Source organism: Corvus hawaiiensis, chromosome 18 (assembly GCF_020740725.1).
Source record: "Corvus hawaiiensis isolate bCorHaw1 chromosome 18, bCorHaw1.pri.cur, whole genome shotgun sequence".
Classification (NCBI taxonomy): Eukaryota; Metazoa; Chordata; class Aves; order Passeriformes; family Corvidae; genus Corvus; species Corvus hawaiiensis.
The window spans coordinates 673,857-698,795 of record NC_063230.1 but is presented as its reverse complement, the minus strand read 5'-3'; the positions used below and the strand labels follow the sequence as shown (position 1 = coordinate 698,795).

Genomic DNA, 24,939 nt, shown 5'->3' with positions numbered 1-24,939 from the left:
AGGGAGGGAGACGTTTGTTTTTCCTGGGATAAAATACTGCTAATAATAATGCAGATTGAGTGGAAGGAGCAGGGGGAAGCGGGGGGAGAAGCCGGGCCGGGGATGCTCCGCGGGGCTGCGTGTCCCTGTCCCAGGCTGCGGGTCGGGGTCCCCGGGGTCCCCTTCCCCGCCCCAGGGCCTCCCTCCCCTCAGAGGGTCTCCCCGTTTCTCCACGCTTTTGCGCCCCATTTTGGAGCTGCTCCGCTGTGTTTGCGCCTCCCAGGCTTGGTGCTGGCTCAGAGCAGAGATTTCTGCTTCACAGTCCCCGGGGGAGCTCTCCCCACCCAGCCTCCGCCGGCTCCTCCGGCAGCCACCCATCTGGAAAGGACATTTCCAATCGATTCGAGCCCCTCCCGCCCGGACTTGAGTTCGAAATCATTTCAGTGCAAGTTTTATCGGCATTTTACGTCGTAAACACGCTGCCGGATTTGGCTTCTCCCTTGCTCCTCTCTCCGATGCCGGTTTTCCTGGGCTGCCCCGCCACGGGCTTCGCTCGCCGCACCCCAGGGCGCTGCCCGGGGACGGCCCGGGCGCTCCCGGCCCCCGGGGCGGGTGGGGGGAGCTTTTCTCCTTGTCCAGCTGGCAAAGACAGGAGGGAACGATCCCTGGCAGGCAGGGAGAGCCGGGCCCGTGAGATCCCGCGGTGCTCCCTTCTCACCTTCTGCTTTCTACCCTTCCAGCCCCAGGACTCGGGTGACAGGGTTTCATTTCCCGTTTGGGGAACGCGGCACAGGGCAAATTTATTTTCTTTTTTTGCCTTTTTTTTTTTTTAATGCGTTTTTTTCTTCTTTTATTAATTTTTGTTCTCCCTGATGCCGAAGAACCCGAGATCCTTTGGTTAAATCGTGTCTTTATAGGGGAAATATATATATCCATTTATGTGAGCTGTAAAGCTGCGCTGGGGAAGGGAGAGCGACCTCCTGCTGTCCCGGGTCCTGCGTGACCGTCGCTCGCTGTGACAGGGACTCTGAACGGGGACACCCAGATTTGGAGGGTGTCAGGAGTCCCGGCAAGACACACTTGGGAGTTGGGGGGGGTTAGCGCTGGATTTCCTGGCTCTGGCGAGCTGCTCTCTCCATCATCTTTACGCGCACACACGGATATGTGAACAGATGACTTGGCACCGGCGAAAAACACTTAAAATAATGCCTCTGCCTCTGGCCAGGCCTGTGTAAATATCTCACTCTCCCACATGCCCGCCTGGCTTTTCCTGATGCTGCGTTACTTGATCACAAATACATAATTTGCACGAGTGTGTGTATACACAGAGCCGCTTTGATCTCGGCGCAGAAATGCCCCCCTTCGCCTTCGCAGGGGCTGCAGCCCCGAGAACAAAAGCGGAGAATAAAAATGCTCAAATAACACATTTTCAAATGGGAAGCGTGTGTCGGCTTCCTTGAGTGGTTCTGGCACTTGGAAAGGGGTGGGGGGGGGGGGGAAAGAGACTTTATTGAACATATAAATTTAAACTTAGTTACCGCTAACAGTTGCCTTATAAAAGGGGTCCATATAACCCACATCCATTTTTTTTCCTGGAGTCCTCAGGCGCGTTTCCCAGCGCAGCCGATCTCTTGGCAGCGCCGGGCTGCGAGGAGCGGGGCTGGCTGCGGGCTTTCGCAGGGGGAGATGTTTATTTTGCAGTCATTGTTGGCTCCCTCCCCTGGATTATTTTACTGCTGCAGATTTAAGCCCTTCTACTTATTTCTTGATTCTCTGGCAGCGCTCTCTGCGAGCTGCTCCCAGCTCTGCGCTTTCTCCCTTCGCTGCGTCTCGGGGTGGTGAAATTACAGGGTACGAGGGAAATGTGTAAATTATAGGGTTTATTAAAATGTAGGCGAGCGTGGCTCTCTAGGCGAAACAGATGCAGGATGGCTCGAAGTCAGGCAGCCTGACAAACTGCAGAGCAGCGGGGCAGGGGAATCATTAGAGGGACATTTCCCGCAGGGAGGGAGGAAGCGGCCCCGGGGTGCCGGGGGGAGGCTCTCCCTCCAGGAGCCCCCTAAAACCAGGACAGATTCCCCCGGCAAACAGCGAGGAGGTTGATTCCAGTAAACTGGATGAGGCCTCTGAGTGTTCAGCCCCTAAATGCCGCATCCCATCTCTCCCAGTCCCGGGAAGTCCGAGGGGCTTCCCCCCTTCCCTCCCCACTCAGCCACAGAGCCGGCCTCAGAGGTGATGATTTATTTAGGCTAAAGCGTAATTCTCAGTTTATAGTTTGGCTTCTCCAATATTAACCTCAGCTGCTTTTATGTGAATCTCAGGGATGATGAAGGGACTTTCTGCGGCAGGCGAGAGCTCTCAGAAGGACCTTGAGGTTTGGGCACTGAAACTCCCTTTTCCCTCTTTCCCTCGCTACAGGGAAGAGCAAACTGGCAAGAAACAGGGCTGGGATGTGGATACAGAGTGGGGAATGGAGAAAAAAGCCCTGGATGAGGTGGTTTGGTGCTGCCCTGGCTCACAGCCTGCAGCAGGGGCTCATCCTGGCACACGGGGGTGGATAGAGCAGGCTGAGATCACACCGGGAGGGTGAGGGATCATGGCAGGAGCCTCTCCAGCTTCCCCTGAGGTCAGGTGGAGGATGGATGTCTTCTCCTCGGCAGGGCAGAGACGCGTCCTGCACCTCTCAGGAGCTGTTGTCACCCTGCCAGAGGAAGGACAAACATCCAGCGGTCCCTTCTCCTGTCAGCGGGGGACCTGCTGGGAAGAGATCCCGTAAAGGGAATCCTGGGGGTGTTCTCCCACCGCTCTTGTTTCGCACGTCGTGCAGCTGACGAAGCCTTTATTTACCCGCGTGTTTTCTGTTCGTTTTGGAGGGTGTCAAAGCAGCCCAAAGCAGTCAGGGAGGTTAACAAAGGAAAAACCCTTATTTACTGATCTCCTCGCAGCCTCCATCCGAGGTAGCTAAAACACCGTCATAAAGGAGTGATTAGGAGGGTACCGAAGTGTCCATTCAACTCTCGTCTTCACGAGATCGGTTTGGGGATCTCAGCCAGCCTGGCTGTTTCACCGCAGCGGGGCCGACAGCCTCTCCTGCTCCCGGGCTGTGAAACGGGGAGGAAGGCTGCCTGCACCACCCTCCCCTGTAAAACCAAGCCTCTCCTGGTTTTACAGCGCTGGTTATCAGTCCCGGCTCTCAATTTATGCCCTGCAAACTCATCCAGAAGCTCCGCTGTCATTTTTCCTCCCTCCCTCCCTCCCTCCCTTTTTTTTTTTTTTTTTTTTTTTTTTGGGATTTGTTTTTTGTTTGTTTGTAGCCACTTCATTAATTTAAGAGGAGCACACGGACTAGGAAATGATCCTCAGGCAGCTTTGGGAGCAGCCCTCTGTGAATGGAAGCTGAGACAGGTCTGGGTAGGAGAGACTGGAAGAGCAGCTGGATTTTACATAAGGATGTGGAAGAGCTCAGACTGAATAGTGGGAACGGGGAAAGAGGCCGTGTCAGCAGGGAGCAGGAGGAGAAACCTCCTCCGTGAGCTCCATTCCTCCTCTGGGGAAGTCCTTGCTTGGACAGATGCAGGAATTGGTGAGGGGTTTCTTCTCCCATTCAGTGGATTTCCGTGGCTGAAATGCCTTTGAAAGACAAGCAGGTTTGCAAATAAAGGACTGTCAAAATCAGCTCTTCAGTTCAGCTTTGCCTCCTCTCGGAAAGAGGGATGGGAGTCAAAAGAGGCTGGTCGCTGAATGGAAAAGTGCCTGATGTGATGTGGGGAGAGCTTATGCACTCAGCAGTTGTGTTCTCAGTGCAAAGAGGGGGCTTTTGTGCTGCTCGATATTTCAGCAAAAGCTGAAGAGGAAATGAAGCAAACCCGCTGCGTTTCCAGAGGGAATTCTGCAGTGTGCAGGCTGGAAATATCTCCCTCTTTTCCCTTGGACTCCGTGGCTATTTTTATGTTACCTTGGATCATGATGCTGGGTTCTTGGATTGCTTCTTCTGGGGTGCTATTCTTTCTAAAAACAGAAAGAAAATTCTATTCCTAGCAGTATTTTCTTTCTATTTTTGACCATTGGCTTCTGGTTTTTAGTGACAGAGGGGGTTTCTATTGAGCCAATTAGGTCACATTTTCTCCTTTGCTGAGGGGAAGGAGACCTTTGCATAAATGCCTGTACTTTGCCTCCGTGCTTATCTCAACCACACATAACTCTCCCAGTGCTCCACTGATTTGTGAGCCACTCACTCCTCGGTGGGGAGGACCAGGTCCATGTGTTTGGAAACACCAGGACAGCTGGGCAGGCAGGAGCTATCAAGTGTGAGGGTGATTAACTGGATGGAGGCCTCCCGGCTGGAGCAGCACGAGTGCAGGGCTGTGAGGATGGAAGAAGACAAGTGTCAAGTGCTGGCTCTCAGCTGTGCGTGGAGCTCGTGTTATTCCATGATCTAATGCCCGGTCACCCCCTCGCGCTCAGCTTCGATGTCCCCCAGCCCATGAACTAAACAAAGCAAAGGTGCCAGCTGAAGTCTCCAGTTAAAATTGTCCTGTGAGAGCCTTAACTGCACTCGTGCAGGGAACCTTCCTGACTGATGGCAAGGGTGCAAAAGGCAGGTTGTGTGCGGGAGGCAGAGATAAAACAGGATTTATCCAGAGGGAGGGAGATCCTGCCTTGCTACCGAGCAGCTCTGAGCTGCTGCTGCTGAGCTCAAGTGCCTTGGACTGTTGCCTGTGCTCTCTGCTTCCCCAGCTGCTCCTTCTGCTGCAGAAGGATGCATCAGGCTCTGGCTATTTCCACTCCTGGCCCATCCACGTCAGAAAAAGGTCCCATAACTCATGGGTGGTTTCTCTCTTCTCTCACCTGCCTTTGAAGCTGCTGCATTGTGACCTCGGTGTTCGCTTTTGCTGCGGTGGTCGGTGGGTTCAGGGTGTCTCAGCCCCAAATCTGTTGCCACAACAGTTTTTTGCTTCCATGGCTCCTGCCTGGTTGAGGTGGGCCTGGAGGGATGTGGGATTTGCCATCCCAGAGCAAAACCAGTGCGGCCACTGACACAAACTGGGCACCGGTGTGAGTGCTGTGTTTACACACCAGTATGGGTATTCACCACATATTTTATCCCTAAAAATGCCTCAGCCTGTTGCAGTGATCCTGATCTCTGTGGAAATGAGCAATGCACCTCTCCTGTCTGCTGCTGTGCCTCCAGCTCCTCTCGCAGCCACTTTGGGACCCAACATCCATTTCAGATGCAAAGACAGAAAAGACTGAAGGATTTTATTGTGTGATACACGAAGGACGGATTGAGAATTCCCAGCCAAGGATCAGCAGAGGTGAAAATGAAGCAAAACTGAAGCAGAGGAGGGATTGATACTGGTGGGATATCAGTGACAGTGGAACTGGCTTGTCCATCTGAAAGGAAGAGCAAGGATGTGGGAAGGGAAGAGGTCTACGAGCCCACTGTGGGAGAGCAGAGGCTGAAAGGAGGCCCCAGCATGAATTCTTCCCTTCCCACTAACTTGGAGCGTTTTCTCTATCCTGTACAGAACGTGATACTCTCTCAGGAGTGACCCTGCTGACCTCCCGCCTCCTGATAGGATGGCGAGTAAGTGAGTGCAAAATAAATGGCACCAAATAGACCTTTTCAAAGAGAAGGAGGGAAATAAATCAGGTTATTCTGGTGCGGCATTGACAGCATGTCAAAACAACTCCCCAAAGCGTGAAACTTGGCTGGGGAATGGTAATTCCACTGCCATGATCCTCACATGCCAGATGTATGGCTTATCATCGTGTCTGTCTGCCTGTCTACCTGGCTGCCTACCTGCTGGTCCTGCAGCATCCAGTCTGGGAGCACACATGAGCTATTTCTGACCTTCTCTCCCACTCTGGAGCAGAAAGTGGGGTCTGAATGGGCGAGGATTGCTCAGGGAGGAAGGTCTGTTAGAATGTAATAGCTGGGGACTCAGTGTGGCAAAATGATCTGCTGGGCAATGCCATTTTAGGTGGGAGGTGGGTGGATATATTTTATTTCTGTTTTATTTACAGAAGCCCTGTGGTCTTGCTGAGACCCATCGGGCAGGTGGGTGATAGCAAACCCTGATGGGTGCTGCACACTCAGCCTGGTGAATTATTGGATTATCCAGGCTTGGATTATCCAGACCACCTTTCCAGCTTTACAAAGAGCACTGACAAACAGATCTAGACCTCATCCTGCCAAAAAAAAAAAACAAACCACATTGCTTCTGTCGAGACCCAGCCTTCATCACGCACACAGAAAATCACCGCTCGCCAGTTCCACCAGGAAACTGGGACACGAAACCCAAACGTGAGGAACCCCTCGCAGGGCTCTCAGCATTGGTCTGTGCTGGTCAGGAAGAGCTGATGGACGAGGTGGAAGACACCAGGCCAGAGGGCTCCACTCCCTCTCCTCTGTGGTTCTCCGGACACGCATCCCTGGATTTGCCTTGTACAGGAGCCTTTGAGAGGGAAGGCAGTTGTGGATTTCATGCCTGTGAGCTTCACGGTCACCCCAGCAGGAGCAGAATAAAGAAGGCTTAGAAATGCTGCTGAAGTTAGGTAGTATATTGGAACATTCCTGGAGATTTCTGTAAGTCCAGAAAAACTGCAGAAAATTATTCTCCCCAGGAATTTCCAGGGCTAAAGGCTGAGCTCACTTCCAGTAGTGCAGCTGCTGTAAATTTCTACTAATTAGCAGAAGGCTGAGTAACGTGGGGAGTAGTTAATGTTTTGGCATTTGTGTGCTTGTTTGTTTTTCTCTTTGGAGGATTGGGGGAATGGATCTGTGCTGCACGTTGGGTCTGGTAGCGGGGGGGGCGTTTCTGGTGCCAGGTTTGGAGCAGATTTCCTGGCTGTGCAGAGCCTGTTTGAGCTCAGGACATGGCCAAGGTCTCGAGCACGCACCCTTGGATCCCAAGCAGACCCAGGAGCAATCCTGTCTGAAATCCATCGGGAATTTTGTGGTTTTGGAGGTGATCTTGAAGCTGTAGCTTCTCTAGGTGGGGGATTGCAGGGGTCTGAAGGAGCTTTAAACAAAATTGCTGCTGGTGGTGAGATGTAAATGAGACATGACCACCAGAAGGATTCGGATCAGGCAGATATGAGCTTTGGAACGGTGCCTCATCCGTAAGGTATCCCTGATCCACAGGTATTGGTTTTGCCTGGGCCGAAATTCGGTGATTTAGAACTGAGCTGTGCAGGATTCTCTGTTACAGAAGTAGATAAAACCCCTTCCTTCTGACTTCAGGTGAGCCTGGAGTAACCAGTGTGGTCTGGTGGTGGAGGAGTGGAGAGGGAAGGGTCCTGCACGACAGGAACAGAGCCCAGGTTCCGTAATTTCCCAGTCCCAGGACTTCCACCTTGTTTATGATCCCAATACGCCCCATCACCTCGGTTTATAAGCATCACACCTCAAATGAGAGCAAGGGGAGATGTCCCACCTGACCCTGCTGGGGGTGTAATTCCTGCCCGTTGGATGTCAGAGCCCTGCTACCGCAAGACCAGGGAGGGCTGACAGAACCTGGGAAGGGACCACCTGCCTCATGGAGCACAGGCTCTCCCAATTACAGGTGACCATGGAAGAGCTGCTTAATCCAGAGGGGTCCCCAGCACATCCAGCGCATGCTGCAGGCCGTAAAACACTTCCCGACACCCTATAACAAATTTAAGACCCTCAGTACAAAAGACCAAAAGCCACAAAACCCTGAACACGCAGGAGAGATCAAGGGCATTGCCAGTGTCCTGGGTCCCAGCAGTAGCAGGGAAATTGTTAGGTGAAAATGTCCAGACGATCTTAGGAAGTGGACCATGGCCCACCCTACAGAGGAAAAGCGAGAAAACCCCACCAGCCTCTGCCAAATCTGACCCGAGGGGAAATTCTTTCCTGAATACAGGCCAAAAACCCAAAGTAATTGCATATGTACTCTTTAAAAATGGATTTTATTTAGGAGAAACACATTGTCATCATCATCCTGTAAAGTGCGCCAAATGCGTGCTGAGGACTTTCTGTGGAAGGAGAAACGGGAAGGCTGCGGAGCTTCGCAGAGACGCTGGGATGAGAGAGGTGCCTCCACCCCACACAGCCTGGCTGGTGCTAGAGCGGGAACCCCCCGTAACACCCCGGATTTCTCGGGAAATGAGCCTTGACTTCCCTGGAGCTGCTTGTTTTTTTTCTTGCAGGAGTCCTCAGGCAGCTGTGGTGCATTGGGTCGATGGCTTAGAACCAATGTCAGGCTTCTGAAAGCGAGACGAAGCTTTGTGGAGGGTTTCCTGGCCTGAGGAACCTTGCTCAGGGTTGGAGCATCCATTGAGCTGGTTGAGCGCAAGCAGCCACTCTGTGCCTCCCAGGAAGTTCTCTCTGATGCACAGGGCTTGTAAAAGGCCCAAGCACCACTTCAGCCTGACTAACGAGACCGAAGGACTTGTTCTTGAGGCAAATTTGCTCCTGTTCCCTGCAGTCCCAACCCCGTTCCTCTCTTTCCCATCTCTGTTCCCTCTGATTGCGCTCTCTGCTCTCGGTTCAGGCAGCAGTCACAGTCAGAGCTGGCTCACGCTGCACTTTAACCGTGTCTGTGGAAGCAGATGGGTTTAGAGCAGTTGCCAGAAAGACTTATCCAAATTAGAGCTTCCAGCCAGCTCTGTGCTCTGGATAGAATTAAGAGGGGCTGGGAGGGAATGAATGGAGGTGGTTTTGCTCTCTTCCCATCCTCTTGCAGAGCTGTGTGATGCTGAAGTCCCTTGTTTTCATAGAGGGTGAGCCCACCATGACATCTCATAGCGCTTGTCCTACCCAAAAAGCATCCCAAGACACATCAGGCTACTCTGTCATTTTACAGATGGGTTCACAATTGTTCAAAAAATGCGTCAAAATCACACGGAGGCGATGGAATTTTCTGTCAGAGGCCCTGAAATTCTGCCTTTCCTAGGAAGGGAATCGGGGCTTACATGACTAGATACTGATTTGGGAAATTCTGGGAGTGTGGGACGTGCTGCTGGCCCTGAGAGCACCCGTGTGATAAGGATCCTCGTGCACTAGGGACTGCACAGGCACCCCCGATCCATTCGGGAATCCACTGACCGGGATGAGCAGCAGCTCTTTCTCCCAGGACTCCCCACACTGTCAGAAATGTGGGAATTTTTATCCCACTGAAACAGAAGTGGACACCAAATCTCCGTGATGTTTTCTCACGATTGTGTCGTGACGCTGGTGACGCGTGCAAGGAGCTGATGGTTCCAGTAGGTGAAGCTGTGGAAAAAAATTTGGGGTGGGATGATCCTGTCTGGAGACTTCCTTAGGGTGAGGTCTGGGCCCCGCAGCCGAGGTGTTTGCCACGGGTAGATCTGTCCCTCCCGCCCCATCCCAGGGACCTTGGGCTCTGCTCTGAGGCTGAGCTGAGGAGCCTCTCTGGCCATGGGAGGTGTCTCACAGGCAGCAGGGCAGTGCCTGCGCTCTGGAATCCAATCTCCACGGAAACCTGGAGGCAGGAAAGCTTTGGCAGAGGGAGGGCTGTGACCAGCACGCTGCTCCCAGCGTCCCTGGCTGTCCAGCAGCTTCACAGTTCTGCCTGGCCCCGAATCTGCTCTGGGTGGATGTCCCCACTCTGAATTCCCTCTCAGGAAGCTCAGGCTGATTTCTGAGCATGCTGAACCCTCTGGCATCTTGGTTTTGATGGGAGCCTTGCTGCAGGCTCCCTTCTTGTGCCTGGAGAGAGCCAGGAGGAGCGTCAGCAGATCCCACAGAGCCAGCTCTCTCTGGGGATTCCCACATGAGATTCCCTCACTCAGTAGCTGCAGAAAATGCCCAACCAGATCTGGTGCCAGCTCACCTGGTAAAGCTCAAGAGCCAAGTGTTGTTGACAGAGTGTTGGCATCTATTTCTTTCTAACAGGAGGATTTCGTTTCTATATATTTGGGAAGAGCAGGTTAAAAGCACCAGTCAGTGTTCAGTTAAAGCGTGCATAGAGGAAATAAAAATAGCCCGTGTTGGGCTTAGTGGAGAGAAGGGGAGGTTGCAGCATTTCCATTAAAAATGACATTTAAATGGAAGGTGAGCTTGAAACTTTGACAGGACCACGTCTATCCCCTTTGGAGCCTGCTCCTGCAGAGCCATGGCAGCACGGATTTCCCTGCTGATGATACCCGGCTGATTTTTGTGTCCCTTTTGAGTGTGGGGAAGGTTCACTGAAGAGAAAAAGAACTGGATTTTTTTCCTGAAATATCCCTATCAAAATCAGCTCCTACAGACAAAGCACTCTCCTGCTGGAGATCTTGTTTAGGAATAACAACTGATGTGCTCCTCTTTCTCCCTTCTGTGATGGGAAAATGGTGTTGAAGGGCGTGCTCGGGTGCCATGCTGTGTCTGAAGATGACTTGGGCCATTTGGACTTTAACAAAGCTCAGTTCCTGCATTTTTCAGCACCTGCTGAGCCTCAGGGCCGGCTCTGGAGACGTTGTCTGGGCTGTGAGTCCCAAGTCCCCATGGTGGGACTGGGATTTGGCCTTTTCCATGGGGCTGGGCCTTGCCAAGCTGCTCCTTCCAAACCCACTCGAGGAAATCAGACCCAAAAAGCCACGGAAAGGAAAAAGGTGTGAGAAGAAAGACAAAGAAACAAAAAACCCCCAAAAAATCACAGAAAAGCCTCCAAGCCCACACCTCCCTTCCTCTTCTCCCTGGATTGGAGTGGACGGATTTGGGGGGGAGATCTGTTTTCACTCAGTGCTCTGGTGGGGCAGAGCTGGGTCCATCCCCACGGGCCCTGCACCCCCAGCGCCAGGGGCTGGGCTGGGCAGAGCCCTGGGCAGGCACCAATAACCCTGGGCCAGGTTCACTCTGCTCTGGCCAGAACCAGGCCTCACCGAGCCCCGAGCCCGAGCCAGTTGTAGGGGTCAGGCTAATGCTGACACTGGGGCCTTTGATTGTGTTTGATTCATGTCCCTACACCGCTGGTAGGTCAGATGGCCGTTAATCCCAGAGTCCCTTCCCCCCTTCCACAGGGGAGGAAAAAAAAAGGAAAATGAGAAATAAGTGTAGTGGGCGACTTCCCGGCTCGCTCCAAGGCTTGTGGTGCCAGCTGGCTGCAAGCTCTGGGTGCTCAGAAATGCATTTCCTCCTCCTCATTTTGGTTTTTTGGGAAGTTTTTGTCGGGGTTTTTTGGGGTTTTTTTTTTAGTAGTCTGGTGACTAAAATGCATTGGAAGGAAAAAAATCTCCCAGCTCATGTATGGAGCAGAGTCTGGTGGTGAGGTGGTTGTAGCCTGTTCCAGGGGGAGCTGGGCTGCCGGGGAAGCTGCGGCAGAAGGAAGCTCTCTCTGCTTTGCCGTTTGCATTTAATCCCAGGAATTACATTTCCATCTAATCTCGGCAGCTGGAGGTTGGAGGAGGAAGGTTTGGTGCATAACTGAGCATCACCACCCGTTTTCTGTCCATACAGAGCTTTGCTCTGCTTGCATGTGCCTCTGGATGTGATAGGGTTTGGTTTTTTCCCGGCTGATAAAGTGTATTTGGTGTGGCTAAAAGACTGAATGATCAGTGTGGGTGTCTGAGCCGAGACGCGCGGGGTGGCCCAGCGGGACGAGCCAGCCCCGGCGGGCAGGCCCTAGGGAAGGATGGGCCCTGCTCTTCCTTGGGATGCAGCACTTCCCCGGCTTCCCCAGCGCGTGCGGGTGAGTGGGAGTGAGGAGAAATCGTCGCCGTGGATTTGGGAAGGGGAGAGGCCGGGAAGCAGCAGCCGAGGGGGTCCCGGAGGCGTGACACCCCCGTTGGAGGCTGAAAATAGCGTCAGCCGGGCCCTGGGCTGGGGAAGGCTGCTGTGGGCAAATGACCAATTAGGGAATCTTTGTCAGATTCGGGAAAGCCGAGATAAGTCCCTTTTATCAGCCTATAAAAATACCACTTTCACTTATCTGGAGCTACCTACGCCGCCCAGCTGCGGGAGCCGGGAGGGGGGAGCGGAGCCGCTCCGCAGACAGAGGAGGAGTTTCGGATGGGCTTGACAGCCGGGGGTGGGGGGGGGGGGGTGGGGGGTTGGAAAACCTTTTTCTGCTGGAAAACGAGCCATCTCCGCCCACCTCTCTTCCCCCCGGAGCCCACCAGCTCTCCTGGCCGCAGTCCGCCCGGTGGGGAATCCAAATTTTCCCTTTTCCTCTTATTTTCCACCCTTTTTTCCCCCGGCGTGATGCCGCGGGGGGGGCTCGGCCAGGTGGCAGAGAAGCCGAAGAGTTATTGGGGCAAACGCCGAGTGGGGAAGGGGCACCACGGGCACGGAGGAACCCCCAGGCTGCTGGGCGGGCTGGAGCTGGCTCCACTCCCACTTGTACACGGATATTCCCGTATTTACACGGAAATCCTCAGATCCACGGGGATCCATCCGGCCCCGAGGCCGTGGGCGGACACGTGCGTGGGGCTGGGTGTTTTCCGGACACCCCAAAATCTCCTTCTGCATCCGTGCGTGTGCCTCTGAAGGCATCTCAGCCCGGATACCCACACGCAAACAGAGGATCAAGACGTGGAGAGAGTGCTAACATGAATTCCTACTGTGGGAAAACATGCTGCACTTTGATTATTTTTTCTGTGGTTTCCAGGCTGTTTGGGCTGTAGGAAAACGAGCAGATAGAGCGTGGAGGGGAGGAAAGAAACCCATCAGGCAACCCAGCTCACAGCGCTGCTTTCTAGGTTTTTTTGAGAGGGTGCTGGGAAGACAAAAATGCGGGGAAATATGGTTTTCGTTAAAAAACACGCCAAGCAGCTTCTCTGGGCTGGAAAGAGGGCAGAGAGGCAGCTGCTCCCCCCTCGCCCTTCATCCCCCCCAGGTCCAGGCCCACAGGACTCTCTCCTGCTATTATTTTTTTAGGGCAGAACAAGCAAATCCGGCTGGCACAAAGTGCGAGCCTTGGCTGGCGCGGGGCGCAGTCGCCTCTCTTGGGGCTCGGGCAGGCAAAACTTCGCGCTGGAGTTTTTCTGGAGCCGTTTCTCTTTCGAGGAATAAACACGCGGATGGAGAGGAGCGGGACGCTGCCAGCAGCGCTGCCACGGGGAGTGGGGAGACCCTCGGAGCGGGTCGGGGAAGGGGCCTGGTACCTCTCGCACAGATTTGCTGGGAGGGCTTCCAAATTCTTTTCCAAATATAGCCCCGGGGCGGCCGCCCGGCTCGCAGCTCCTCCGTGTGCCCTTCACGCAGCCCAGGGGGACAAGCGCAGCCGGGAGGAAACAGGGACGGGGTGATTCCCATGGGAAACACGCGTGGAAGCTGCGGAGCCGATCCCCATCGCTCCCCGTTTCCCCTGGACTCCAAGCAGGGTTATTTTGGGGGGAGCGAAGGGGTTTTTTTGGACCCTTCTGCCCTGCTGTCACCTGCGGTCCCTTCCCCGAGGATGGCACCGTCCCCCCTGCAGCAATGAGGGACGAGGATTTCTTTTCCTGCCCTCTCCCAAACCTGGGATTCCCACCCCAGACGCCCTGGCAGGAAGGTGTCTGTGGGGAGAACGCCGGCGCTCAGCTCCCGAGGGCGGACACGCAGCTTTTGGGAGAGACACCTTCCCTCAGAATTCCCGTGCTGGAGCAAAACCTGGGCTGGGGGAAGGAGGCAGAGGCTGGGGGGCATCTGGGGTGAGGGGACCCCTCCCCGCCAGGCCTGGGAGCCTTCAAAGATCATTTTCCCAGCGATAAATGGGATTTCCACCCGCACCCCCCCGTCCCACACCCCCTGTTTCCACTATAAAAGGCTCCGCTCGGGATATTTCTCCCCCATCACGTTTTTATAGCGAGATCAAGGACAGACTTGGTGCGGGGCTTTGGGGCTTTTTTCTGTAGTTTTTTAAAATTTTTAGGTTTTTTTTCAAATGCTGTTCGGGCTAAAGCTCGGAGAAATTTGCGGTTCTCCCGCCGCAATTAAGAGGGAGAGGGAGCGCAATCTTGATTGCTTCTGCTCGTTCTGTTCGCTTCGGAGGTGGGGAAGGGGAGGGGGAGACGGGACGACGGGCGGGAATTGATTTTAGATTTCTCTTTTATGTCGGGTCTGGTTTCTGGTGATTAAATTTCTCTCTTCTGCGGACTGAACCTCGGGATAACTGATTAATAACATGCCACTTGGCGCCAACACGGGGTCTCGAGGCCTTTAATCGGCAAGATGCACAAGAGAACAGAGAGAAACACAGAGCAGGACAAAACTCCACCGACTATTCCAGCCTGCTGCTCTCTGCCTCGGCGGAGTTTTTTTTCCTCCCCCCCTCATCTTTTCAGTATTTCCTGCTAAACTCGTAAACTTTATTTGATTTACAGCTATTTCATGAACCTGCTTAAACTAACATGTGTTCCGTCTTGTCCGACTGAATCATAAAAACAATCTTGGATCCAAACGAGATTTTTTTTTTTTTTTAAGGAAGAAACGAGTTATTAATGACAGAAAATAGACATTGTCTCGAACGGCGGCTCCCCGGGCCCCCGGAGTGGGGAGGTTGGTGGCTCCCGTGCCCGCAGCCTGGGCGGGGGGACGCGGGCTCGGCTCCGCAGGTCCCACCCGGCCTCCGAGGGAGCTTTTTTGCGCAGAGATTCGAGCGCTCTTTACCCCTCAAAAGAGTTTTTCGTTAGAAATGAACCATTTTCAACCCAAAATGAGCTGGCAAAAGCATTCACCTGCGGGGGCAGCCTGACAGACACACACGGGGCAGGTAACCACCCCTGGCTGCGCCCCAGAAATCCCGGGCAGGAACGAAACGAGCTCCTAAAATTTCTTCAAGGGGTGAAAGCAGGAATTTTTGTGCCCGCAACCACAGGACAGAGAAGCACGTATCCAATGTGGAACGTTGATACCCGTGGAACAGGTACAAATCCATAGGATTGTGTGGGTGGAGGCACATGTGGGCTCATTAAAAAATCAGGGTTAGCACCCCGAGTACCGACACCACCCAGATATTCAGCCCCGACCCCCACCTCTGTTGGTGTGGAAAAGCTCTCCAGGGAAGATACCTGCTACCCTCAAAATTAAATCCCTGACACTTCAGGAAGCCGCATACGGCATCCCACTGCTCCCAAATACTGCTGGTGCTTCCCCCACACACCCGCGGGGCTTTGCCCCTTCAAAACCGATTTCTCGTCAGCACTCGGGTAGCTCAGGGCCCTGAAGTTACAGTTTGGGACCTCATCTAGCCCTGGAACAGGAGAGAAAATGCTCTTTTTTTTCCTTTCCTATTCGTCCTGTGAATATTTTTTGGTATTTAACGTTTTCTGAAGACGTGCACACACACAAAAATTTCAAGAAGTGTTTGGGTTATTGGTGTAATCTGTATTTTTCCCTCGTGGATAAAAGTGGGTTTTAGGACGCCCGTGACACCCGTCCAAAGCCGGGTTAACGCAGTTCCCGTGCCGGGGGCCCACAGCTCCCGTCCCCTGCTCCCGAAATTTGTGGATGGCCGGGAATACAAAGGATAATATGGTTGTAACAGAGCGGCCGGGCTGCGCTGTCGCTCGGCCGGAGCGAGAAAAGGGGGGGAGAAACGAAAAAAGGGGAAGAAAGGAGGCGAGACGGCTTGGGAAGGAGGAAAGAGGGGGGGAAAATGAGTTGGAGAGAAAGGGAGGAAGAAATGAGGGAACTGTGGGGATGGCCGGGGTGTCCCCCCGCCCGGGGCTCCAGCGGGAGGGCGAGGGAAGGGAAGGGAAGGGAAGGGAAGGGAAGGGAAGGGAAGGGAAGGGAAGGGAAGGGAAGGGAAGGGAAGGGAAGGGAAGGGAAGGGCATTTACAGGTGTTGCTTGTGAGGCCTTTTATCAGTGCCTGAGTCCAAACCTTCGGGATCGGGCTCCTTCTGCCCCCCTCCGCCTCCCCTTCAAGGTCATGGCAAGATCGCTCTCGGGGAGAGGCGCGGGGCGCTGAGGACTTTTCCCCTCTCTTGCCCCCATTAGTTTCTTCCCAGGCAGAGAGCGAAGGTCTTATCTGCTTTTCTTTTCTCCTTGGGGCCGAGATAAGGCCCTGATGGACACCCTGTTTGCGAAGAGCAGTTTAGCCCGGCATTGATAACGCGCTGGGAGCATCGGGCACTGATCGGGAATGGAAGGGGGATCCCATGGGCACCAAAACATCACCCGCTGATAATGGGGGGAAAGAGGAATGAGCCGAATTCCCTCTTTTCCTGGGCAGGATTTTTCCTTGGGGAAAAATTGGGGAGGAGGTCGCGCCCTGTCTCCCTGGAGTCCCCTCCCCGAGAGATGCCTTTTTGGAGGGAGACAGGGAAAAGAGAATGGATCCCTTTTGCTCCAGGGGTGTTTCTAGATTAATTTTGGGATCCCCTCGCTCTGCTTGACATCCAGGAGGAAAAGGGGTCTTCACCCCACGCGTGGGAGGTGCGGAAGGGCAGCGCCGTGCCCGCGCCACGCCAAGCCCTGCCTCTGCCCGGCTCCTTATTTTTCATTTTCGTCACTATTTTAAAGCCCGCAGTTCGCCTGGGAAATTAATGGGCTGCAGGGAGGGGAAAGGGTTTTAATTGCAAACTTTTTTTTTTTTCTTAAAGTAGCCAGAAGGGCGGGAAAAAAAAAGAATCCAAACTACTTGAAACCACAATCTTTAAAAGAAAAACGTTATTCACCTGTAATTAAAAAAAGCCCTCGACCCAGGTATCTACCCCCGAAGGCTCGTCTAAAGCAACTCTGCAGCACTAAATGCAGGATTTTGTAATGGAAATAATGACATGAGAGAACTGTATTGGCGGGACTTCCATACAAATATTTTGTTGATATCAGCTCTCCGGTCAATGCAGTCTGTCCCTGCCCCCAGGATTGCGAGAAAATTTAAAAAGAAGGAAATAATTGGGCGGAAAAACCCAACACACAGAAAAAAGCCCCAACGAGTGAATGGACAAAAAATGCTTCCAGAGAGGAGGATTGTTTTAAACCCTTGTTTGCTCCCAGGTGCGTTTTTCACCAGAGCGAAAAGCGGCCAACAAAAGGGAAAAAAAAGCAAAGAGAGAACTGGTCGGAGAGGGGAAGTAAATTATCTAAAAATGGGAAGGAAAAATAATAATCCCTGCTAGGAGGGAGCTGATTCTCTCTGAAAATATGGGAAGGAGAAAAAAAAAAGCGTTGGGAGGCCAAAAGCGCCGAGGCATCGGCGCTGCCCCGTCCCTGGGCAGGGTGGCTGCCGAGGAGCGGCGAGAGGAGTGAATGCAAAAGCCTCTTCGATTTGGTGAAGCCGACCCAAAAAGTGATTTTAAAGGGGTGTGGAGGGCGGGCGGGGGGAGTGAGTTCATGCTCGGCACTATTTCTTACTGCTGACACCTCGACCCCACTGCGAGCCAGCACCCTGGCCGTCCCCTCCCTCCACCTCTCCCGGGGAAATCCCGCAAGGAGAAACCTCCAGGGCGAGGGACACCCTGCAAAGGAGGGCAGAGGGGCCGTGCGGGGCTCCGGGATGCGGGGCCCTAAAGCCGGGGCTCCCCGCGGCCCGAGGCGCCGGGGCCGGGCGGTGGGGCCGGGGCTGCTCGGGCCGGATCCTGCGCTCCCGGAGCCGGCGGGGAGGAGCTGAAAAACCGGGATCGAGCCTGGCAGGGCTGCACAGAGCTCGGGGGGGCCCAGCCACGCACCCGCCACCCCACGGAGGTAAGTGCTCCACGGTGCTTGGGGCCGTGGCTGCTGGAGAATGCGTGGGGAGGGGGGGGGGGGATTTCTATTTCTATAGAATATATAAATATATAAATATATATATATATAGGGAGAGAGTGTGGTGCATAGGCGGTGCATCCACGCTGATACACTCGCCCGCCTTCTGCGGGTGCGCAGATTTGCGCCCACTCCCACTGAGATGTGCGGAAGGTGGGGGCTGATTAAGGCTGGTGTGCACCCAAAAATCCGCCTTTAAACCCCGGGTAAGATGTAAATATCTATAGAAACCCTATGGCGGGTGGGGCAGGGGTGGCCTAAGCTGGCAGAAACGCTGCTGTGCAAGTGTTTGTGAAGATCTCATCACCTGCGCATCCACGCACACGCGGTTTTTGTGGTGTGCCTGCGGATATTTACGTGTACGAACAGCCACGTTTATTCACGTGCATCTCTCGGATCTCACCCGTGCGGTTCCACCGCACGTTTAGTCTAAAGATATAAAATAAATTATATTTAGGACACACGGGATATGAAATTTGGTTAAAGGCTTGAGCGCAGAGGCACCGTGCGTGGAGCGTGTGTGCAAGCGGGGTGTCCGCACTCACAGATGCACAACCGTGCTTAAATATCCTTATTTACGGACATACCCATCTGCCTTCTTGCGTGTGCTGCCTCTCTCACCCCTCAAGTCTCCCCGCTCCCGCGTGGGTCCCGCGTTCCCCGGCAGCAGCGGGATCCAGGCTGTTGCAGGAGGCCGAGAGCGAGCGGTCCCCGGGCGGGCAGTGGGAAGCGATTCCCGTCCCTCGGCTGTAGAGGCCTCAAGGGCCCCGGGGGGACCTCAGGGGACACCAGGAGATGATGCCGGCTGCGGGGGAGAGGATTTTATTTCCCGTTTTGGGTGAGGCCCTATCCTGCTCTGGCAGCAGCAGCACCTTTGGGCGCTCGGTGCCAGCTGCAGAATCCTCCTCGGGGATTTTTTTCCCTCCTCTCGGTGAGTTTTTTCCCTCCATCCCGGACATTTGGGAGGACTCTGAGCTGAGGAGCGCGGCCAGATCCGGCAAATGGGGCGCATCAGGGCAAGGGGGGGCTTTTCCTCCGTGACCCCCTTCCTTTCATTTTTTTCCGCCATCCTTGCCGGTGCTTTTCCTACGGGCCTGGCTTTCCTGGGCGCCTGCAGAGCTCAGCCCGGGGAAGTGCGGGCAGGGCTTGCCGGGGTGCGGGGGATGCTGCCCGAGCCGGGCTGAGGTGCCCGCTGGGAACACTCACCTTGGCAGCCTCCAGCTCCCGCACCATCTTCTCGCTCTTCCTCAGGTGTTGCTCTTTATTTCCTCGCTCCCCGTTTCTCCTCCTCTCTTTTTCTGTTGGATGAAAAAACGCTTTAGTATCATTTTCTCTCCCTCTCTCTCTGTGTATACTTTTCTTACTTTACTTTTTTCTTTATTCAACTTTTTTTTTTTTTTTTGGGGGGGGGGGGGGGGGGGAAGGGGGTGTGAAATCTTCCTGCTGCGACCGCGAGTGCATCCCAAAATCCCTCCAGATTGAGGGAGAGCTGGGACACGGGGCAGCGCCAGCGGCATCTCTGCAGTCACTGGCTGCACTTGGAGGGATCTGGAGGGTTTTGATTTTTTTTTCCCTTGTCAATCTCATTTGGCAAATAATCGCCTGGATTTACTACTTTTTTTTCTTTCTCTTTCTTTTCCCTATGTTTTTTTAAATTTAATCAGAGCAAATAATTGGCTCCTGAAGCACGCTTGAATCCGTGCAAATAACCAGGTTATCATTTGCTATATATAGCCCAGCGTGCTTGCTTCCAGAGGCGCCTGAGCAGTCACTGGACAAGTTTCCTGCTCACCCTGACAGCATTATTTGTTTAGAAAGAGAAATTAGGCTGAATAATGCCAATCCCGTTGGATTAATTTAACCCTCTGGTGAAGCGGGAGCTCTGCTCCTGCTTTCCCCTGCTTCTGCTCCAAGGATCAGTGAGTTTTCCTGAAGTTTCCAGCCCGCTTGGGTGATACACGCTCGTCTATGATATAAACCCCTCACAGCCGCATATGTGAGTCTGCCTTGTGAATATATGTATTTATATATACATCCATCATACACAAGCGGCACACACCCAGCCACGGTGTATTTTGCACTTCACTGAGTGGATTTCTTTTGGGGGAAAAAAAAAAATAAAGGCAGGAATCTCCCTGATAGAGCTTTAAAAAGAGGAGAATAATACAAATTAACCTTCCATTACTGCTGCAGTCAACCATGACAGAACAGGCCAGTTGCGTGGCTGGTGACGTCTCCGTGTCCTATAGGAGCAAAGCTCGTGAGATAGCAGCTATCGCCTTGAACTCTCTTTATTTTATCGGAGTATGGCTGGTAATAAACAGTAATATTTAATTTGTCGGAGACCACAAACCGGCTTCGAGCTGGAAGGCTCCTCGCCCTGCCATTCCAGTCCTGGGGGAGCCTGGATTTGCCGTCCTTTTTTCCCCAGCTGCTTTTTTTTTTTCTCTTTCCCTCCTTGTCCACTCCTCCCCCCCCAACCTGCAGACGGAAATAAATACGATTTATTTGCATCGTTTTCAACTTGTCTTCAAGGTGTTTGAGAGCTAGTTTGGCACTGGAGAGGTGAGTGCTTTTCTAGGCAGCGGCCGTGCTCGGGTTCGCTCTTCCGAACTTCAGGGATTTTCACTTTTCCCTTTCTTTCCGCCGAGGGGAGGGAAGCTCGTGCTCTCTCTCGCTTGCAGCTGCGAGAAACCTTTCTCCTCGTTGCTTTTGCTTCTTTTTTAAGGAAAATCCCCCTCTCCTTTGGAGGATGAGCATTTGGGGGATGCTCGCAGCACACGTGCGGCGCGGGGCCGGCCGCACTCACCGCGTGCTTCCGCGGCTTCCCCGCACCGCCGCGCCCGCCTGCTTAATTCCCTCTTTCCCACTTTTCCCCCCAAGTTTGCACCGTTCGGAGCACAGCCAAGGCCAGGGGAAGGGCTGTGCGGAGCCGCCGCTGCCCGCTCGCCCCAGGCCGGGGCTGGGGCCGCTGCTGCGGCCGCCGCCTTCCCCGCGGGGGAAGGAGCGCCCGCTTTGCTGCGTGGTTTATTTGTGTTTGGAAGGGCTCCACCGCTCCTTTCCCCTCGAAAAATAATGAAATATGGGACAAGCTTCGCTCTGTTTGTTTAAGTAGCATTCTCTGGCTTATTCTCTGCGGCTACAAGTGCAGTTATTTTATTATTCTTATTTGCAACGGTTTACTGTTGGCTGTTTCTCCTCAAGTAGCTGTTGGGACTGGCGCGCACATGGAGAGGGTTTGGGAGATGCCAAACTACACCCACAGACGCACCCCCCTCCCCAAGAGCCGCTCGCCCCCAGACTTTCCCCTTCCTCACCTCAAACTTTCAGAGGGCTCCGGTGTTATCGCGCCCTGCGGGAGCTGGGAGCGAGGGTGGATTTGCTGAAAACTTCCTCGAAACGCAAAAAAAAAAAAAAAAAAAAAAAAAAAAATTGATGGAGAGGCAGCAAAGAGTGAGGGATTCTTTTTTTTTTTTTTTTTTTTTTGGATGGGTGGGGGGACGGGACAGAGCGGCGAGCAGAGGGTGGGGGGCAGCAGCAGCAGGAGGAGGAGGAGGAGGGTGGGCAGAGCAGATCTGAACCATGCCATTTATTCCGAGTCTTATCAAAAATCCGCCTCGCCAATCTGGTTCTCTTCAGGCTGCAGAATGCGACAGGGAGGCTGTTTACCCTGCGCTGACCTATTCAACTTTACCCTCCCAATAATACATTTAAAAAAAAAAAAAAAAAGAGGGAGCGAAGGAAGATGCAGATAAACCCCCAGCGCCGCTCCTCGCTGACGGGTTGATTATTTGAGCTCCGGGGGGCTGCGGCCCTCGGCCGTGGCAGCGCGGCGAGGGGTGAGGAAGAGGATGGGAAAGGGCAGGGGAAGGAGCCTGGACGCGGCCACAAGCGGGGACAGGGGCCACAGCCCCGCGCACACCCCGGGGCCACCTTCGCTGGGTCTCGGTCCCACTCCGACGCGTTTTTTGGGGGGGGGATTGTACCCGTTAGGGAAAGCTATTTTGGGGGAACACCCCCCAATAAAAGGCCTCTGTGAGCACCAGCAAATTTAGAGCTGGGTTTAAATCCACACCTCTGGGCTGCCTTTGAGGGCGGGAGGGGGGAACTGGGGGTGGTACGAGGTTAGCGGAGCCAGCGATTTATTTTTGGGGGGTGGGGGGGGCAGGATATTCCCAGACGCTGAATTTTCTCTTTGGTTGGGAGAGATGGATGGAGGAGGGAGGGAGGGAAGGAGGGAGGGAGCGGGGAAGGAGGTAAAGGAGAGGGGGAGGGTTGCTGGGGAGTTTGATGATTGTGCCTTGTTCTTGTTTGCCGGCCAGAAAAATAGGCTGGAAAAGGAGGTTTGGGGGGGAGGGGGCGGGAGGGAGGGCTGTGGGAGAGGGAGTCTCTCCGGAGCAGGATCCCAGCTGGTTGGGCAGCGGGTCCCGGCACTTGGCGAACGGAGCTGGACGAGCCCACGTCACCTCCGCGCTCCGCTCGGCTCCTCCGCGCTCCGCGCCCGGCTCCGCGCAGCCACAGCGGCAGCGCCGCGACCCTGCCCGGAGGAGCGGGGGTTACCAGCCGGCCGAAACTTTTTTTCCTTCTTCTTCTTTTTTTCCCAAGAGGGTGCTGTTTTCTTTTTTCTGCTCTCTCGCTCTCTTTTTTATTTTTTTTTTTTAATTCCTATTTTAAATTTTTAAATTATTTTTAGGTGGGCAGCAGCAAGAGCGGGCTGGGGAGAACTGCATCAGATCAGGCTGAGAAAAGGGTGGGGGTGGGGGCTTTATCTTGGTCTCAGGATCCTTTCTAGTGCGTCTGACAACCTGGAAGTGTTTGGAGAGAGCAGGGGAGAGAGAGAGAGAGAGAGAGAGAGAAGCAGGCTTGCGTTGGATAGAATTTTTTCTTCCAGGCTGGGTTTTCACATGCTGATCCGCAAATAAATAAATAAAAGGAAATATGCACACGAGAAGCCTGATCCCATTGTAATTTCCATTGCAAACGGGGGAAATAGACCCACACATTATTTATGTGGAGATGCATTGAGTGCATGGAATTCAACAAGCAAGGTAACGGCTCTTCCATTGCCATGTCTGTCCGTCGGGGTCTGTCCTCTGTGTGTGCGGGTGCGTGAGCGAGGCAGAGCGAGAGCGGCTGCCCGGGGGCATCGGGAGCCACAAATCGCCGCTGCCGAGGAGCTGCGAGGCCTCGGGAGCCGCGGGGAGCAGGGGAAGGAGAGGGGGCTGCTCTCTCCGTGGGGCTGGGGGGGCCCGGGGCGAGGCCGGAACAAAAGCAGAGGGTGCTGATTTTATTTTTTTTTTTTCCATTTCCCCCCTTGTGTTTCTTCCTCCCGCAAACCCACTTGGCGCTACTTTAGCAAAGAGAGATGCATTTTTCATCCAGCCACCGCGGCCTGGTTCTGTCAAGCTCCATTTCTTCTCAGAAGCTCTTTTAAGGGGAAAAAAAAAAAAAATTAGAAGCCACGGATCGCCAAATGCTCTCAGCTGTGGGGTTCTTTTTTTGTCGTCACACCCTCTGTTTTTAAAATTATGATTATTTTTATGTCTGCTTAATTATGTCTGGGCGCGGAGAGCATCGGGGAGGCTTCGCTGGGCTGGGCTGCGCTGCCATGGCTGGGTCCCTCTTTGTTTTAATAAACACGCTTTAGGGGTTGTTATTACTATTTTCCCTCGCTCTACCCCCTAACCTTGCCAACTCTGGGGGAGTCACAGCTCCAAGCTGGAGGGAAATCGATTAAAAAATGCATAAGCGGCGCTTCCCGAGGAAAAAAAACCCAAACAAACAAGACACCAAACAGCCCGGGGGGAAAAAAAAAAAGAGGAGGAGGAGGGGAAGAGAAAAGCCTTAAAAGGTCCCTGGAGCTGCGGCTCTGCCCCGCGGGCTGGGCCCGGGCCCGGGGCAGCGGCTCCCGCAGCGCTCCGCGCACTTTCCGCGCTCGCAGCGCTTTCGCTTCGCCCGTGGGTCTCTGGCTGGTGCGCGCTGGGAAAAGAGACTTTGGGAAGGGAGGGAAGGAGGCAGGGATTGGGCGCGGGCCGTGCCCGGGCACGAGCTGCAGCTCCAGAGGTGCGGACCTGGAGTCCCTTGGCTTTTTGTCCTTTTAAATCACAGATCCGTGCGTGTGCGGGTTACCCACCACTAGCGGGGAAGAGCATTTTCTCCCCCCTCCTTCCCACTCCCAAATTTCCTTCGCTTTTAAAGGAGAATTGCCTTTTTTTCGCGCTCTCTGCTTGATTTTTAACAGCTTTCAAATATCGTTGCAGGGCGAAGAACTCATTTAAAAAACATTCTCATGTATTTAAACCCAATATTGCCTCCATATGGTTGGCCTTTCAAAACTGAATCCCCTTCTTTGAAACACGCAAGAAATATATTTTTTTAAGCTCTTAAAACTCTGAACTCCTTAAGAACAATAAAAACCTAGCAGATAATTCAATTGCTTTTATCTTTTTGGGGGGTTTTTTTGTGTTGCTATGAAACTTTTACCATTCCTGATAGAGCCTTTAAAGCTAATTCAAAATACAGCTTTTAAAACTCACTGCGGTTACTCGCATCAGATATAAACCATGTATTTTTTAAAGCTCGCTTTCTCTGCTGGTGCAGTTTTATCCCAAATGTTGTGGCTTAGTTCACTCCAGCCCCAATTCCACTCCCCGTTCACCAGCCCGAGTCCTCATTACCTTGCACAGTGTTTGTCCGGTTGATTTATTTGCACTTTTATATTTTCATTTCCTCGTCCACCCTTTGCTTTTCTTGTAACTGCCCGGGGTAAGGGAAGAACAGGCTTTTTAAATGTTTCATTTTTTATAAGACGTGCAAGAAGTTGAGTTTTCCTTGGGAATTGGGTGCGAGAAGTGGCCTCGTGTGTCATTGGTGTTTTCCTGTGGGGCGAAAGCTTCCACTTCCCTGGGAGCAAAGTGGGGACTTTAAACCCTCCTGGGCCGCAGCGAGCCCGAAGGAATTGGAGGTGGCCAAGCCTCGGGGAGGCTCTGGAGCCCCCACCTTGAAGCCCCCGACCTCCAGAGCCATTTGTGCGATGAGCTGCTTGTCCCACAGCCCCTCGGGTGCCTCGCTCCCCGCGTGCTGCCAGGCAGCCCTAAAACGCGCTGTTTACCTTCTCCAAAAGATGCATTCAATAATACCGCCTCCCCCTTCCCCTCCCTCCCCACCCCCCCCGAGCCCCCCCCCAAATCCTATCATCCCTTGCGGGCTGCGATAATAAATAAAAGTCTTTATTTCTCCCTCTCCCGAAGTTAAAGGGCCTCGCTCCCTGCCTGGGCAGCCGAAGTGAGTGGCGGCATGGTCGGGGCAGCCCCGGCCGGCG

The 24,939-nt window shown here is 53.7% G+C and overlaps 1 protein-coding gene and 1 long non-coding RNA gene across 4 annotated transcripts in view; one reads left to right on the top strand and one right to left on the bottom strand.

The window, feature by feature from the left end:
* Positions 1 to 14,075: 14,075 nt before the first annotated feature.
* LOC125335517 lies at positions 14,076 to 21,091 on the bottom strand. Its single transcript, XR_007207468.1, has 4 exons — positions 20,936 to 21,091; positions 18,825 to 18,916; positions 17,926 to 18,047; positions 14,076 to 15,948 (listed from the first exon to the last, which is right to left on the bottom strand). It is a non-coding gene; the product is annotated as an uncharacterized LOC125335517 (long non-coding RNA).
* The window catches only part of TBX5 (T-box transcription factor 5), a 44,151-nt gene continuing 36,698 nt past the window's right edge, over positions 17,487 to 24,939 (top strand). Inside the window, exon 1 of one of the 3 annotated variants that reach the window (XM_048323192.1) lies at positions 17,487 to 17,558. Coding sequence is in view for 2 of the 3 variants with exons in the window: in XM_048323190.1 (XP_048179147.1) it covers positions 22,627 to 22,666 (40 nt within the window). In the remaining variant the exon portion in view is untranslated. Of the gene's footprint in view, positions 17,559 to 22,066; positions 22,667 to 24,876; positions 24,903 to 24,939 lie in introns of those variants that run through there. The other 2 variants (XM_048323190.1, XM_048323191.1) reach the window with 2 other exon arrangements.